Source organism: Suncus etruscus, chromosome 16 (assembly GCF_024139225.1).
Source record: "Suncus etruscus isolate mSunEtr1 chromosome 16, mSunEtr1.pri.cur, whole genome shotgun sequence".
Classification (NCBI taxonomy): Eukaryota; Metazoa; Chordata; class Mammalia; order Eulipotyphla; family Soricidae; genus Suncus; species Suncus etruscus.
The window spans coordinates 536,422-554,633 of record NC_064863.1 but is presented as its reverse complement, the minus strand read 5'-3'; the positions used below and the strand labels follow the sequence as shown (position 1 = coordinate 554,633).

The 18,212-nt window shown below is 40.9% G+C and overlaps 1 protein-coding gene across 1 annotated transcript; it reads left to right on the top strand.

The window, feature by feature from the left end:
• Positions 1 to 10,612: 10,612 nt before the first annotated feature.
• Positions 10,613 to 11,230, top strand: LOC126032382 (protein lin-28 homolog A-like). Its single transcript, XM_049790042.1, has one exon. It carries the CDS (start codon positions 10,613 to 10,615, stop codon positions 11,228 to 11,230), a length of 618 nt encoding a protein of 205 aa, XP_049645999.1.
• Positions 11,231 to 18,212: the final 6,982 nt, after the last annotated feature.

Below are 18,212 nucleotides of genomic sequence, written 5' to 3'. Positions count from 1 at the left end.
TCATTGGCTCCACCCTTTCTGGGCGTGTAAACTCACCTCCAGGGAAGGCTCCAGGGAAGGTGAGCCATCCACAGATGAGCCACACACAGGATAAAATTAGGCCGAAAATGGAGCTCAGCACAGAAGACAGGCAGATATGGGTGCTGGCATCTGAGTTCCAGCAGAGTTCAGAGGTTTCCCCTTTCTGGGCGTGTAAGCTCACCTCCAGGGAAGGCTCCAGGGAAGGCGAGCCATCCACTGATGAGCCACACACAGGATGAAATCAGGCCAAAAATGGAGCCCAGCACAGAAGACAGGCAAATAGGGGTGTTGGCATCTGAGTTCCAGCAGAGTTCAGCAGCTTCTATGGTATATATTTCATTGTGCCATTAATACATATATTGCCATGAAGAATTTTAGCTCAAGCCCAGATCCCTAAGTTACCTTGTAGAGGCATGTTAGATTTCTTACAGTTGGTGTACATATACCTTTTTTTTTTTTTTGCTAAAAAAAAATTCTCAATTAACTGATGTATCCCCTCCCCTTCCCTTCCTGGATCATTTTGAGCACATTTTGGTTTGCAGATCATGTAAATAATAAATAGCTTAGACCACAAATACAACACATGAAAATGCATGTAGTCACAGTAGGTAACAAGTCCAGTTTTAAAAATGTGTTTGCATGTGTCAATGTATGACTTTTTTTTTTCAACTGTATTGCTATTAAAAACTTCACATAGAGGTGCATTTGCCTTGCACACAGCCAATCCAGAACAGATAGTGGTTCGAATCCCAGCAATCCCATATGAGCCCCGTGCCTACCAGAGTAATTTCATAGCACAGAGATAGGAGTAACCCATGAGCACCACCAGGTGTGACCCAAAAAACAGGAAAAAATAGACTTCACATACAGGGCCAGAGAGATAGTACACAGGAAAGGTACTCACCTTGAATGGAGTCAATCCTGATTCAATCCTTGATACCATGTATGTACCTTTAGCACTGCAAAAAGTGACCCCTGAGGATAAAACTAGAAGTATGCCCTAAGCACCAGGTATTGTTAGGTTCATCAGGCCTACAATAAGGGTCTCGGCATGGGGAAGTGAAGAGATAGACACCTCTGTAAGACACTACAAGTAAGCTTCAGTTTATTTGACACTCAGGGTCCAGTGCCTTGCTGTAACCAGGCTCAGGCAAAGGACCTCGTGGCTTTCTTTGTCAATCCTTATATACCATAAGGAGAGGAGAGGGGGTAGGGGACGATTTAACATTTTCTTATAAGGGCATATCATCTGCTAAGACATTCTGAGGCAGTGGAAAAGTTATCACATGATATCACGTGAAAGTTATACCAGAAAGTTCCCTACAATGAGCCGTCGTTACGGGAATTTTTACCTTGTCCCGGGGGAATTTCCACACATCCACCTTTTAGATAGGTCAAGCTCCTTTCCTGGAGCCCTTACAATCCCCACTTCTTCTGTGGGAGCTTCTAATCCTAGAAGCCTCTAGTAGCCTGTGTTCAACTCCGGGTACTCTTGTTATTGGGGGGTCCTGGGGGTCAACTTCTGGTATTGTTGCCTTAACCATAAGCTTTACCTCTCCTACCTGGGCCCTGATGAAAGCTGTGAGTCGACTGATGGTGCAGGGCCCCACGGCTACAATGACTAGTAAGGCAACTAAGGTCTAGTAAGGGGAGTAGGTACGGAAGGATACCTCCCCCAGAGACCATACAGAGCTTTCAAGTAGGGCCTTCTTTCTTTTGGCTAAATATTTTTGATGCCAGCCGATGCAATCTCTCACTATTCCTGATTTGTTGACATAAAAACAACACTCCTCCTGCAGAGCTACACATATCCCCCCTCTTTCTGCTAGTATTAAATCCAAGCCATTTCTATTTTGGAGGACCACTTTAGCTATGGAATTCGGTTGATTTTGTAAATTTTTAACAGACTGATATATCATTTTTACATCGAACATCAGTTGCTGAGACAATTATTATAGCTTTTAACGTGATTGCTACCCCTGCACTCCTAGTAGCCAGGCCCACAAACCCCCCCCCCTATTCACAGTCTGGGTAAGAGGGTGTCATTCTTGCTAATTGCTGTGCAGTCATGGTCACTGCTACAGGAACACCAGGACTGTCTGTCTTCTGTTCTGGTTCTATGAGCTGACTCAGCTGGATCTTCAGGGTTTTCTTCTTATTTAGGCTGTGAATTCCACCACAAAGATAAGGAGGTTTCTGCTTCCTCTTCTTTAATCCTGCAACTTAAAGGGCTGTTGGGGTAGAGAGAACAATAGAGCCCTAAATTTCAGTTGCCTTTCCTGCACTGGGTTAGATAGAGATGAAAAAAATTTATGCCTAGTAATCTTGCTACCTGCTTTAACCTTTGAGATAGATAGGCATCATGTTATTTTTAATTGTCAACTTGGTTTATTAATTCCTATGGCCTTTCTTTTTCCCTTATTTTCCTGGTAGCTTTTTTGATGACCATTCTGCTTTATGTTTTTTCTAGAGATTTTATTACCCTAGAAGTCATTAAAGGGAACGTGGTCGAAGATCAATTTTCTGTAGCTACAGGCTGGCAAGGGACTGTAGTTTCAATTTTAGATAGGGTGAAATCTCATATTTTCCTAAATGAGCAGTTAACTGGTTCACTTCTGCAGTTTTAACACCTGAAAAAGATTAGATTAATTAGATAGGGAATATTACTTAACCCAATCAGGCCCTGGAGCAGTAAATGGAACAACTTGAATGGCACAGCTGTCCTTAGTCTGTAATGATAGCACAAATTAAACAACAGAAATCAAAGCATTATAGCATTATTAATAAACACAGCTTTTAGTTACTTTAGCCAGACTAATGCTTGCATTACAATTTATGATCTGGTTATTACAACTAGTAAGAACATTTTCCATGTTACTTCAAAGAAGTGGGTTTTAAGTTAGGCCCACTAGAATTTTAATTAGCTACAAAAATAGTTTTTCTCTTTACCTTTACTTGTACTTGCCAGATATTTGAATAACTTTTGACTCTTTCTTTGCACAATATACAGCATTGTTGGAGAAATCTCCATCTGGGGCACCCCCACTACTTACAGAGTTTTTCTGAGAATATGTTGTAGACACAGCAGGTTTATCATGTTGGCTGATGAGTTGGTCAGTTAAGCATGATGATCTTACAGATGGCCTGGGCATCTCATTCTCTGTAGGAATTTTCAGAGGTGGCCTGTCTGTTCCACTCTTCAGGTTTGGAAGAGACTGACCTTAAATCCTCTTTTTCTTTCCTTTTCTTGAGGCTGAGAGTTGAAGATGAGAGCAGGGCCCACAGGCTGTGGACAGTTAGTGCAGATTCAAAAACTCCTAGAGAAATCTTCAATTTCCTTACTCAGGCCATTCATCTTGGTGTCTTCCCAGTCTTCACAGCCAAATGCTTAAGGGTGCCTGCTTGTCACATCACTTCAACTCCAATTATTCCTCTGAAAGAGGGTTTTGGGGTCCCCTCACTAATTTTAAGATTTCCTGTCTGCATAAGGATCACTCCTCATGCAGAGAGGAAAGTCATCTGCTTGTATCTTGTGCAAAGCAACATGATGCCATGACATAAAATGGTACTGAAAGGTTCTAGGAAAAGAGAAAAGGCAAATATTACTTAAATTTGCACAGAAAAATTTAGAATCTTTCTACAACAAAATATTTTATATTTTTAGTTCCTTAAACCATGACCATATTCAAAAAGCTTCTTGTGAAACAAATATTAATGTTGTTGGTAGCAAATAATGAAAAATTGTAAAATAACATTTTAATTACACTTAATTTTACATATAGAAAATAGAAGTTTACTTAGTCTTCTGGCCTCGGTTTACAGGCAGAAGACACCAGCAATTCATGTTACACAAATTAATTCTGAATACCAGGAAGAATACTCACTACTTCTGGCATATTTATACTTTTAAAGAATTTATAATTAACAATTAACAATTTTCAAAAACTTCTAAACTGAACCTCAATGATTCTTTTTAATTCTTGACTATTTCCCTTAAAACTAGCTTTTATCTTTTAGAGTTTTATAAGATTTCTTAATACCCCATTTTCACCCAATAACATGAGAACACTATAACATGTTTTGAAACATTTAAACTCCTTTTCATACAACACATTGACTAATATTAACTAATTTAACCAAGGTTTAATCATTTAGTTTGATTCTCAGTCCCTTTTGCACATTCTTAAACGTTCTGCTTTGACCTGCTTCGTTTCCAACCTGGCTGGTTCACCCCTCCTTAGGCAACCTGGTGGTCCCCCGCTCCCAGGGGTCACCATATTGATGCCGAACTTAGTGCGGACACCTGATCGGCATAGCGCACTGCAGCCCAGAACTCCTGGACTCAAGCGATTCTTCGGCCTCAGCCTCCCAAGTAGCTGGGACTACAGGCGTGCGTCACCACGCCCGGCAGTGCTTGAGACCATGCCGGAATTTGAGCTACCTTTCTTTTGCATGCAAGGCAAATGCCCTACCTTCATGCTATTTCTCCGGCTCCTTCTCTTTTTAACTTTTTCTCTTTTCTCCACTCATCCTTTGGGAGTGGTTTTGCTGCTAAAAAAAAAAAACAAAAAAACAAAAAACAAACGCTACATGCACCCAACTCAGAGCCAGCCTTTCCTTAAGGACCAGATTTCCAAATTTACAGCCTAGAATCCAGCATTAGGGCCCTAAGAACAGAGCTTTAAATTGTCTGCTGCCAATTTGGAATTACTTTGCTGAATATTTTTGCACCTAGCGGGACCAGATTTTATTGATTTCTTTTTCTTTAGGTATTCACAACCTAGTACCATCAAGTTTTTTACATTAAAGCTACCTTAAAATCCACCATTAAGTTTGGTGAGATAAATTCAACATGGAATTGAGATACTTTAACAATAACAAGCATTCACAAAATTAACAATATTGTTTAAAAAGGCCAACCACAATAACTTGCAACATTTTTCACCCAATTGTTCATTTTAAGAAACTTCTAAGTCAGAAATTTAAATGCTCAAAAAAAATTTTTTCCAGCCAAAAAGCAGACAGTTAGCCTTGTTCCTTTCTCTAGTCACATGTTCATCTTTTTCTGGCCTTAACTAACACATGGCAAGAAAGCTGGGTAATTGCAAAGTCCAGAAATTCTTCAGGGAAAATTTATCCCTGATGGCCATTGAAAAATCTGGGGTTTACGATCTCCAACACCCTCTACCATGTCCCTAGAATAACAAAGCCAGCTTAACACACAATTTTTGGCCTAAGGAGAGGTAGCATTTTTTCTAGAGTTTCCCTCCATGTTTAAATCAGACAAAGAAAACATGGAACACAGAACCGCAGACAAAAAACAGACAGACTGACAATGGTGCCACACTGAAACATTCCCAACGAATGCATTCCTTAACACTTTTAGCCTTTAGAATCAAGTCACGATGGACTGACCCCTTAGCTGGCCATTCAACCTTAAAAGTGGGCCACTCTGCTGCACAGAGGGTCTGCCACTTCCCTTTCTTGACCGGGAAGGAAAGTTCCTAGGCTCTTACTTTCAGACCAATGAGTGATTTTGCGTTCGGCTCCTGACCTCGGACCAATGGTCCAGAGTAAGAGATAGAGGGGTTGCCTGTTGTTGACCCGTAACAACTCAACAAAAATGAAGGACAACAAGAAGAAGCAAGAAACCAAAATTGGACCCGAACCTTTACACTGTCCACACTCAGGCGGTGAGAATGCCTTCCCGTCACCTATTATGCACCTGGGGCACCTCCAGGGCCATGACTTATAGCACCAGATTCCGTCGACTTGGAACTTCTTTGAGTAGGGGCCTTGAGCCCTCAGTCACGCAAAACACGGTCTGATCACACAAAAGAACAAGAGCAGCAATAAGACAAAGTGGAAGACTCTGAAAACTGAAAAGAAAAGAGAGAGAGAGAGTCTGGAACTTACCAGGTGCCGCTGGTTCACCAACCTGCAGAGATAAACCAAAGTGGGCCTCCTGGCTGGCTCGCCAAATGTTAGGTTCATCAGGCCTACAATAAGGGTCTCAGCGTGGGGAAGTGAAGAGATGGGGACACCTCTGTAAGGCATACAAGTAAGCTCCAGTTTATTCTGACCGGCCAGGGTTGAGTGCCTTGCTGTAACCAGGCTCAGGCAAAGGACCTCATGGCTTTTTTTGTCAATCCTTATATACCATAAGGAGGGGAGAGGAGGTAGGGGACGATTTAATATTTTCTTATAAGGGCATAACATCTGCTAAGACATTCTGAGGCAGTGGAAGAAAAAGTACAAGATATCACGTGATAATTATACCATAAAGTTCCCTACAATGAGCTGTCGTTACGGCAATTTTTACCTTGCCCTGGGGGAGTTTCCACACATCCACCTTTTAGAAAGGTCAAGCTCCTTTCCTGGAACTGTGTTCCAGCCCTTACAGTATAGCCCCCCCAAGCCCCCAAAATAAATCTATAAATGCATAAACAAACAATTTCATAGAAGTCTCTTTTTCATATTATAAAAACAATTCTATAACTGGACAGATAGCTCAATAGGCTGAGTACTAGGACTCAGCAATAGAGTACTTACTTGCCTTGCTGTGTGAGGCCCTAGCTTTGATTTTGGGCTCCAAAAATAAATAAGCAAATATAAATAACATAGTCTGAGAAACTGGACCTTCCTATGAAAGAAAATATCTGCTTTTCATCAAAGGGTTTAAATAATAATCTTTTTTCCATACATGGAATTCCCTTTTGCCTATTTTTCCCTTCTGTTCTCTCATATTAGTAATTGAATTTGCTAGATGAGGAACTTCTGAATAATTAAAGTTTTATAATCTGTGTCTCCTCTCTAAACATGTCATAAATACTTTACTTAATATCACATTTCCCATATCACTGTTGCTGAAGTACAAAAACATAGTCAACACTATTCAACAGGAGTGTATGACTACTGACTGGCACAGCTATCACAGGTAAATTTTGCAAACTTTTGGAGAATATGCTAGCTGATAGATTTCTATTACTATCATCAGATTTTACTCTGGTGTTTTGGCCTGCCATATGAGTAACCAAAGTGGATGGTATTTGGGACGTGAGCTCTTCTGAGCTGTTATGGAAAGTAGTGTGAATCTCTCCTGAAGAGAAAACCTGTAATCAAATGGTTACAACTCTCTCACAAGATAAAAAGAGCAACTGAACTGCTGAGCTATAGACTTCAAATTTGACAAAAATTTTGAGAGTCATTTCAAGGGAAGTCTAAGGCAGTTGTTTGTAAACACTGGGCTGTGGCCCAGAACATCAGAATCAGCTGGCAAACTTGTTGCTGGTTCTGACCTCACACTATTAAGCCCAACTCTCTTGCAGATGGGGTCAAGGTATTTGTGCTAGCAGCAAAGCATCCAAATTATTCTTCTAAACAGACCATATCTGAGAACACAGGTCACAACTGAATGTCTGTGGATGCCCACCAAATCTGCACTATTTCACAGTTGATAGACTATGCCACGGACAGATCCATGATTCTACCATTCTCCCACACCAATAAAATACTCACTCTAAATGCTTACCATCATTTTTTTCTTCAACAATTATTAACTAAGCTTTTCTGGCATGCACTATGGTGGATGCCAACTTGGCAACAATGAATAAAGCAGATATGATCTCTTCCGTCACTAAGCTTAAAATCCTGAGGCTGGGAATGTAGCTTAGTGGTAAAGCAGTCACCTGGTATTTGTGAGGCCCTGGGTTCCATCCCTGGCACACCATTCTCCCCGTGCACACACAAATAAATCCTGTGGGGAGTATAATATTCAGAGCAAGCATATTTTCAAATGTCTTTATATCATCAGTGCAGAAAAAAAATCGTGAGTGCAGCAAAAAGAAAAAGGTGGTGTTTTTATTTTTTGTCTTTTATGTCTTTTGCTTTTTTGGAGGTCACATTCAGTGATGCTCAAGGGTTACTTCTGGCTATGCACTCAGAAATTGCTCCTGGCTTGGGAGACCATGTGGGACACTGGGGGATCAAGCCGCGATCCGTCCTAGGTTAGTGCAAGCAAGGCAAACGCCCTACCACTTGTGCCACTCCTCTGGCCCCAGAAAAAGGTGCTTGAGAAAAATACTAATTCTCAAAATATTGATGGAGTATAGAAGTGGTCAGACTGGCCTCCACCAAGAATTGTCATTGGTGGGTCAGATAGCTAGAATAGGAATTAAAGTGCTTGCTTTGTGTGTGACCAACAGCAGGTCAAAATCCCTGACATGATATATGGTGTCCTCAGCACTGCCAAAACTTGCTTCTGACCACAGACCAGGAATAGCCCTTGCACAGTACCTGATGTGGCCCAAACACCTCGCCAACACCAACCAAAAAAGATTCACTTCCATGTGAGTGTTGAATAATGGATATACATGAGGGGTGTGGGTAGCGTAGAGCTCTCCACAGCAAGTAGGTGAATGCTGTAGCAGCTTCGTGTCTTCTAGAACATTCTTATTCCACACTGTCACTTCACTCCACTATTTCACTCCCCTGCTCCTTAATGCAGTTTAGGAAAAGCACAATCAGAAGCAGAAAGGCGTCCACATTACATGGGGCCCATTAAGAAACCCCATTCCCGGATGTTTATCTATTTATCTGTTTCCAGTCTAAGGTTCTAGTAATCAGATTTTACATGGTTTGATCTAAAACAGTGGTTCTCAATCTTGGCTGTACATTGAAATCTCCTGGGGAACTTTTAAAAAAGAAATACCGATGGCTTGGCCTCTCTCCTAGAAATGCTGATTTAATTGGTCAGGGGAGTAGTCTGGACATGAAAATTTTCTAAAACTCCCCAGATAGATTTTGACATGTAAACAATTTTGAGAATAACTATTTAAAGGAAGGGGGGATGGAAACTAGTTCTGAATTATCAACAAGGAAAGTTAATGAAAAGTTAGACTATTTGTTTGATACTTCTCTGATAGGAAGCAAAGAATTGCTGGCAATACTGAATTAGCACAGCCAGCATAAAATATGGTCTCCCTGGCTCTCCCCTTCACTGCCTGATGAGCCTCCTTGGCATTTAGTCCAGTTTGATGAGGCAATCCTCCATGCCTAAGGCTTTGTGAGCTAAGTTGAGGGGAAAAGTGTGAAAGCAGGTTATGAATCACTTTTATCTCAGAAAATGTGAAATCCAGTTGGAAGACAGCCTTAGAGTAACAAAATGATAAAGTGAATATTTCTATGCTATTGATGGAGAGAACAGAAATTTAAGGGGAGGGGGTTTCATCGTACTTTCAGGTAAACCTAAAACTAAAGCTTGTTGATTAAATAGGGCCGGGAGTAGCCCTTGGATCCTCTGAGCACAACTCGGAAAAGCATGAGAGGCCACTCTACCTTGGAAGGCTTATCCAATCCCAAATTCAGGAAATTTGGGAAATATCATCACACTATTCTGTGGGGTCGTTGCATACTCAAATAAAAATATTAAAACTTGAGGCCGGAGAGGTGGCACTAGAGGTAAGGTGTCTGCCTTGCAAGCACTAGCCAAGGAAGGACCGCAGTTCAATCCCCCGGCATCCCATATAGTCCCCCCAAGCTAGGGGCAATTTCTGAGTGCTTAGCCAGGAGTAACCCCTGAGCATCAAGCAGGTGTGGCCCAAAAAAACAAAAAAAATTAAAATTTATGATGTGGAAGCAAAGAGCAAATGTAATCATATTAAACCAAGAAGCTTCTGCAGCTTAAAGGAAATGGTAACCAGAATATATAGACATATATATATATGTATATATATATATATGCATAGTATGGGACAAACATGTTTTTTAAATATGCCCAGTCAACTGCTGGCTTATGTTATTTCTACCTGTACTTACTACTGTACTTAAAAATTATCTGGACATTATGTTATACATGGAAGACCCTAAAGAGTCCAAAAAATTTTTTCCTAAAAACAATAAACCAATACAACAAAGTGGCTAGCTACAAAGTCAATACACAAATATATATATTATATTCAAATGATAACTCAGAGGAGAAAGAAATCAAAGATTCTATCCCACTTAAAATAGTGTCAAAAATCATCAAATACTGAAGAAACAACTTAACAAAAGAGGTGAGGGACCTATACCACAAAAACTTTAAACACTTAAGAAAGAAATTTAAGACCTAAGGAACATTCCATGCTCATGGATTGGAAGAATCAATTTTATTAAAATGACCATTTTATTTAAACTACTGTATAGATTGATTAAATGTAATCCCTGTCTAAATTCAGGCATTTTTCGAAGACTTAGAACAGTCAATTATAGAGTTTGTGTGGAACCATAAAAGACCCAGGATAGCCCAAACCATACTGAAAAACAAGAAACTGGGAAGCATCTCATTATCTAACTTGAAGCTGTACTACAAGCCATAGTTATAAAAACAGCATGGAATTAAAACAAAGACAAAAATTCAGACTAATGCATCAGGATAGAATATCCAGTAACAAGCCCCAAGAATATGATCAATTAAATTTTGACAAAAGAGTTGAGAACATGAAGTGGAATAAAAACAGCCTCTTTAACAAATGGTGTTGGGGCCGCTGGACTTCTCTGGGGCCAGCAGCCGCCGACCTGGGGCCCGGGGCCGCGGGCTCAGCCGTCGACCATGGGCTCTGTGTCCAACCAGCAGTTCGCAGGTAGCTGCGCCAAGGCGCCGGAGGAGGCGCGGGAGGACTCGGCGCGGGCGGCCGAGGAGCCGCAGCTGCTGCACGGGGCCGGCATCTGTAAGTGGTTCAACGTGCGCATGGGGTTCGGCTTCCTGTCCATGACCGCCCGCGCCGGGGTCGCGCTCGACCCCCCGGTGGACGTCTTTGTGCATCAGAGTAAACTGCACATGGAAGGTTTCCGGAGCCTGAAGGAGGGGGAGGCAGTGGAATTCACCTTTAAGAAGTCTGCCAAGGGCCTGGAATCTATTCGAGTCACCGGTCCTGGTGGGGTGTTCTGTATTGGGAGTGAGAGGCGGCCCAAAGGGAAGAACATGCAGAAGCGGAGATCTAAGGGAGACAGGTGCTACAACTGTGGCGGTCTAGACCATCATGCCAAAGAATGCAAACTGCCACCCCAGCCCAAGAAGTGCCACTTCTGCCAGAGTATCAGCCATATGGTGGCCTCCTGTCCACTGAAGGCCCAGCAGGCCCCCAGCTCCCAGGGGAAGCCTGCCTACTTCAGGGAGGAAGAAGAGGAGATCCATTCCCCTGCCCTGCTGCCTGAGGCCCAGAATTGAGCCAGTGGGAGTAGGGCTATCCTTTGCGATCAACAAATTTCAAGGAGCAGGCATCAATTGGCAGAGAGGAGAAAGTGGGGGTAGGGCGGGAAGGGGGCAGCTGGCACTGCCATGTATGTATCTCAGGCTGGGGTCCAGAGCTTCACTCTCTCTTCTTGGTGAGGGGAGGAGGGGGTGAGGCAGAGGAACTCCAACCACTCTTGTCTAAATGCACCTGAGGGCTTTGAGGGCAGTCCTCTCTGCATGCTTTATCTGTGTCTCTATGCCCAGAATCTCTAGCTTTTGAAATGTTCTGGACACGGAAGTGGTTTTCCTTTTAAAGAAGGCTATGTAACTATTTTCCATGCCAGACTGATCAGATAAGAGACCAGATTGATGGGCCCAGCCTGAAAGCTTTTGCATTCCATGGGAGGGAATCTCAGGGCTAAGACAGGATTTTTTTTTCTCACATCTTGTCTCTTCATAACCCACTCTTAGGAATATGGTATTGAATTGTCCCAAACCATGGATTGTCATAAAAGGCCAAAGGGGCAATTAGGAGATCTGCTCCTAAGCTCCATCCCTATTCTGGGCCAATATGATTTTTATTTATTTGCTGCCTTGGATAGCTGCACCATGTGGGTCCCACCTTCTCCAGGATGCCAACTGCACTAGCTCTGTGCGAATGACGTATCTTGTGCATTTTTAATTTTTTTCGTAATATAAATATTCTGGTTTTGTATTTTTGTGTATTTTAATCTAAGGCCCTCATTCCTGCACTGTGTTCTCAGGTACATGAGCAATCTCAGGGATAAATCAGCAGCAGCTCCTGGTCTGCACAGCAGGAATACTTTTGTTTGATCATCATGGAGAAAAAATATTTGAAGTGGATAGACTATTGAACTACCTCATTATTATTATTATATATTTTCTTTTTTTTGGCCAATTATGAGCTAGCTTTTCTGCTGTTAAATCATTTTGAAACCCCTCCATCTTTAAAGTTTTCACTGGGGGCGAGGTTTTCCCTGGGTTTTCCTATAGGCCCTATAACTTGATCTCCCCAAGATTGGAAACTGGTTTGAACAGGAAAGGTGGTGCAGAGAAGTTAGGGGAGGCTGGGCCAGGTTAAAGGCACCAAGAGGAAACCAATATCAAGTGAGGTCTGTGTGTGATAGAAGATTACCAGACTTCTAATCCCAGGGCTCAGGACTCTTTACATCTCAGATCCATCCTTCTGGATTGGGCTAGGCCTACCGTGCACAACAGGGTGTATGTGTGTTTAAAAATTTTTTTTTAAGTTTGAGTTCATAAGTATAGTTTTCAGAGGATACCTCTGTATCTACTTTGAGATGCCCAGGTATGGATAATATTAAACAGGGACCAAAATCCAGAACCTTTAACTCTTTGGCTTCCAGATGTTTCCTTTATGGGGCCCAGAGCCAGTGTCCTGCCCTGCTGTATTGGTGATTCATGTCATGGTAGCCAAAGGAGAAAAGGGGGGGAGGGGTTCATTTACTTGCTGTGATCACTGCAAACCTCTACCTCACTGTGTTGAAACGGGGCAAATGCAATAGAGACCGCATTGGGTGATATGTGTCTGATCCTGGGTTCGTTTCTCCCTCAATTTGCAGCCCCTCTAGTTATTGTATTTGTCTGGGCTTTGTAGAACTTATGGGTAGCTAATTTGGTGATTGCTAGGTGGCCTAGTTTGTGTAAATATAATGTGTTGGTCTTTCTATGTTCTTTTGGGGTTTTATTGTTTACAAAACTTTTGTATGAGAAAAATAGCCAAAGCATCTTTGACAAAAGGTTCTGCACCAGGCAAAAGGATCTGAAATAAGCTTGGGACCCTTGAAATGGGGGTCTTGTAATACCCTTTCTCTTGTGCTCTCCTGCCCCATTTCCTATTTTAAATTAGGTCTTTTTTCCTTCAAATTTATACCATCCCTGCATTTTCTTCCCATTTCCTCAATTCCCCTTCCCCCCCCCCACCACTGCCCCCTTCAAAACCTACACAAACTTGCATATGAAAGTTTGTAGTATATTACCCTAAGTCTTAAAATGATTTTTGAGGGGCCAGAGAGGTGGCGCTAGAGGTAAGATGTCTGCCTTGCAAGCGCTAGCCAAGGAAGAACCTCGGTTCGATCCCCCGGCGTCCCATATGGTCCCCCCAAGCCAGGGGCGATTTCTGAGTGCTTAGCCAGGAGTAACCCCTGAGCATCAAACGGGTGTGGCCCAAAAAAAAAATGATTTTTGCAAAAAAACTATTAGAAGCTAAGGAAACTCTATCCCTTATTCCCAATTTCTGATGAAAGACTATCACTATTTTTTCATGCCAAACACATACCTTAATTTTAGGGTAGAGAGCAGCAATGAATGGGATCAGGAGACCAAGGAAAGGGAAGATGAATGTATATCCAAGTCACTCAGGAACTTTTGTGTAGGTGTAAGAAATTTAGGTCAAAGTGGCCACAAGATTGTTTAATAGGAGACGGACGAATGTAACTCCATGTTTACTGCTAGAAACCAAAGCTTTGTGTGAAATCTTGAATTTATGGGGAGGGAGGTTGGGAGAGTAGGGAAGCATGTACCTGTCTATTCATTCCCTGGTCCTCTTCCCTCATCCTTGAACTGCAGGAGACTGGAGCCTGTGGGCTTTGGTGACCCCATCCTTGGGAAATGTTTATTTGATGATTGATTTTTCTGTATTGGTTACTTCCTTTCTTTCCCCTTTGCTATCATTTTGCCACATACATGCTGATCCTTTTCCCATTCCCCTTCTGTGCCCTGGGAAAATACAATGAATAAAAACTTATTGGTACTAAAAAAAAAAAAAAACAAATGGTGTTGGGACAATTGGATAAAATGTATAAGAAATTAAAGATCAATCCATATTTCACACTTATACAAGTGAAATATAAGTGGATCAAAGACCTTGAGATCAGACCTGAATCTATAAAGTACATTGAGAAAAATATAAGCAGAACACCCCAAGACTTAGACCTCAAAGGAGTCTTCAACAATGGGATGCCAATGGCAAGGACAATATGGTATACATGGAATCAAATTGAGTAAGTGACATTATATCAAACTAAAAAGGTTTTGTATGACAAAAGACCCCCAGGTTAGAACTAAAGGATAGCTAGCTGACTGGGAGAAAATATTTTCACTCAACACATCAGATTTTCACTTAACACATCAGGATTGATGTGTAGGATATACAAAGTACTCAAAAAGATTAATCTTACATTATAATCTCACAAAATACACATTGAAAAAGGGGGAAAGGAAATGAAAAAACACTTTTCAGAGAAAGACCAATAGATGGCCAATAGGCACATGAAAAAAATGCTCATCCTCACTTATTAGGAAAATCCAAGTCAAGACAACAATGAGCTACCATCTTACACCAGTGAGGATAGCACATATCAAACACACTGGGAACATTTTGTATTGACAGGGAGGTGGTGAAAAGGGGACTCTCATCCTCTGGTCCAATCCCTATGAAAAACAGTCTGGAGGGCTCTCAGTAAACTCAGAATCAAACTGCCATATGACCCAGCAATCCTGCTCTTGAGTGTCTATCCCCAGGACACTCAAAACTCAAACACTCATCTAAAAATAGTGTACAATAACTAAGGGTTAGAATCAACCTAGATGTCCAAGAACAGACCAATAGAGCATAAAAATGTGGTACATATATGTATATATACATGTATATAAGTACATATACATGTATGTATGTCTATATATGTTTATATACACACTATGAAATACTACATAGCTATAAGAAATGATGCAATTTTCTGCAACATGTGTGGAACTAGCAATATTATGTTAAATGAAGCCAGAAGGATAAATACAGATTTATACCATTTATATATGGTATTTTTACTAAATGGTTTAAAGGATAGTTATACTCTAGGTCCTAGAGTATAGGGAGGAGAAGGAAAAAAAATGAGTAGAGGAGAAGAAAGACAAATACTTTACTGGTGATGTCAAGAAAGAAGAGAACTAAATATCCAAGCCAGAGTCAACAACTATAAAATCATGAGACCCAAACTTTCAAAAGCAAAATTTTAAATGGGCCTGTTATGCTGGCAGGCTAGAGTGGTGGCAGATGCACTCTGGTGGAGGGAGGTTGACACTGGTGGTGGCATTGGCCCTGAAATACTGTATTCTAAAACACAACTATGAATAACTTTATAAATCACAATTGTTTATATTCAAAAAACTAATTGTTTTATCTGTGCCAAAGAATGGCTCAATGGCAAAAACATCTGCTCTGCAAACTTGAAACTAGAAGTTCAATCCCTAGTGCCAACTACATGCCAATCGTAGTCCCTACAGCTCTGCTGTCTGGATGCAGGTACTGCCACAGTGCATGATCCCTAATACACACTGGTGTGCAAGTGTACCACAAGAAAAAGAAGAGGAGCTGGAGAAATAATCCAGAGCATAGGGCATGTGCTTTGCATGCAATGGACTTGGTTCAATACCCAGTACTACACATGGTCTCTCAAGAGTAAGCACTGAGCTTGCCTGGGTGTAGGGAGAGATGGATGAAAAGAAGGAAGGAAGAAGAAAAGGAAAGATGGACAGATGAAGGAAAGAAAGGATGGAGGGAAGGAGGGAGGGAGAGGGAGAGGGAAAGGAAGGAAGGAAAAAAGGAAAGAAGGGAGGGAGGGGGAAGGAGGGAAAGAAAAGAGGGAGCGAGAAAGGAAGGAACGAAGAGAGGGAGGAAGAAATGAAGAGAGGAAGAAGGGAGAGAGGGAAGGAGGGAGGGAAAGAGGAAGGAAGGAGGAAGGAAGGGAAGGAGAGAGGAGGGAAGGAAGATAGAAAGGGAGGGAAGGAAGGAAGGGAGGGAGGAAGAGAGGAAGAAAAGGGAGAAAGGGAGCAAGGGAAAAAGGAATGGAAGGAGGAAGGAATGAAGGAAGAAAGGGAGGGAGGGAGGGAAAGAAAGAAGGTAGGAAGAAAAATGGAAGAGGAAGGAAAGGAAGGAAGGGGAGAAAAGGAAGGAAGGAGAAGGAAAGGAAGTAGAGAAGAGAAGGTAGGAATAAAAGGAAGGAGGGGAAAGGAGGGATGAAAAGAAGGAAGGAGGGTGGAAGGAAGGAATGAAGTAGGGCAGGAAGGAAGGAGTGGAGCAGGAAGGAGGAATGAAAAATAAATTTCATATTTATATTATGATAATAAGAAAACATGCTCCTCCAGAAAGGTACACAATAGAGATTCCACTTGGAAATGCAGATACTTGTTCTCTTGCAAGCCAAGTAGTAGGCTACAATGTAAGATAGTGAAGTCTGATTGTACTCTTTCTGCTTCCACATTTACACACACACACACACACACACACACACACACACAACATGCACTCACCTACTCCCGTTGCTACTCTTTTCTACCTTATCTACATGTACTAGCAGAAGTGACGATGAGAATTCCTCACCCAAGCCTTCTGGTCTTCTAAGAAAATATCTTGAGGGCCAGATCATTAGTCCAGTGGGAAGGGTGATTGCCTTGCAATGGCCAACCCAGGGTCAGTTCATGGCATCCCATATGGTTCCCTGAGCCTGTCAGGTATGATACCAAAGCCAGAGACAGAAGTAACATCTGAGCACAGCCAGGAATGGCCCCCAAAAGACATGATAAATAAATAAATAAATAAGTAAGTAAGTAAGTAAGTAAATAAATAAATAAATAAATAAATAAATAAATAAATAAATAACAGAAAATATCTTGGGGGCTTAGGTTAGCAGTTAAGGAGCTTTCTTTGCACACAGGCAACCTGAGTTTGATCTCTGGCTTCCCATCTGATGACAGGAGTACTTCCTGAGCGCAGAGTCAGGAGTAATCTCTGAGCACTTCTAAGTGTGGCCCAAATAAAAACAAAAGTCCAAAAAATTTTTCGAGGGTGGTCACCCAATCTCCTAGATTCCTAGAAGCCTAATCTTGCCACAATACTCCTGATTGGTTATCAGTCATTTAGTTACTAGTTATTTAAATTTTCTTTTCAAATGGACTATCAGGATTTCTGATGATGCAACGAAGGAAGTCACCAAACTTGAAGATGTAGATACTCTAGACATTTGCCACCATGCTACTTACAAAATGAAAATGTGGAAATATTAAATACTTGAAAGCACACAAATGACTAAATAATAGCTTTTATTGAACATGCCAGTTCAATAAAGGCTGATAATTCATATAATGAAACAGTACAAAAAACATTGGCAATAATAAATTGGGTACTTAATAGCATAGAAATCTTTTGCTAATATATTATAAAATATAAAAGTAGATTCTATAACATACTATAAAGATCATCTAGTCCTTATAAATACATATTTTGTACATATTGTTTCATAAGTGTCTCCTTCAGAAAAACACTGGAAGATATAAGTAAAAATATTAATTTACAAATCTCTTCCAGGTTTTTTTAGATTATTTTAGTTTTTATTCTTTTTATTTATTTGGATTATCTATTTTTCCCAATGATGAGTTATTACTTGTATTTATTTTTTAAATAAGTTTAAAATTAGTAATAAATTGGTAGAAAATAACCATGTTTCAAATTTTATTCCTTAAAGGACTAGGATATGGCTCAGAGATAGTGCACGTAACCTTGCAAGTAAGAAGTTTTGGGCTTGATCACCTGTACTACAAAATCAAAACAAAACAAAGCAAAAATATTTTAATCCATAACTTAGGTGACAGGATTTTCCTTCCCTAACTGGAATTCAATCTGGGTTAGATAAAAGGCCTGACATTCAGGCACTTTGGGGAGACTTAAAGTATTAAGGAGAATCAACTTTTTGCTAACATAATAACATTGTATTTATCAGAAATTCAAAAGTAAGATTTGTGGTTTAAATAAGTACTTGGACACAGCAAGTATTAGAATACATACTAGTTATCCCCGGAGAAATGTGTAAGGTCCCATTTTCTGGGAAAAAAAAAAAGTGGGGAATCAAAATCAAATTAACTTGGAGGTTTCTGATTTGCT

Coding starts and splice junctions, on each gene's coding strand:
- LOC126032382 (XM_049790042.1), top strand. CDS start 10,613: ATGGGCTCTGTGTCCAACCAGCAGTTCGCAGGTAGCTGCGCCAAGGCG.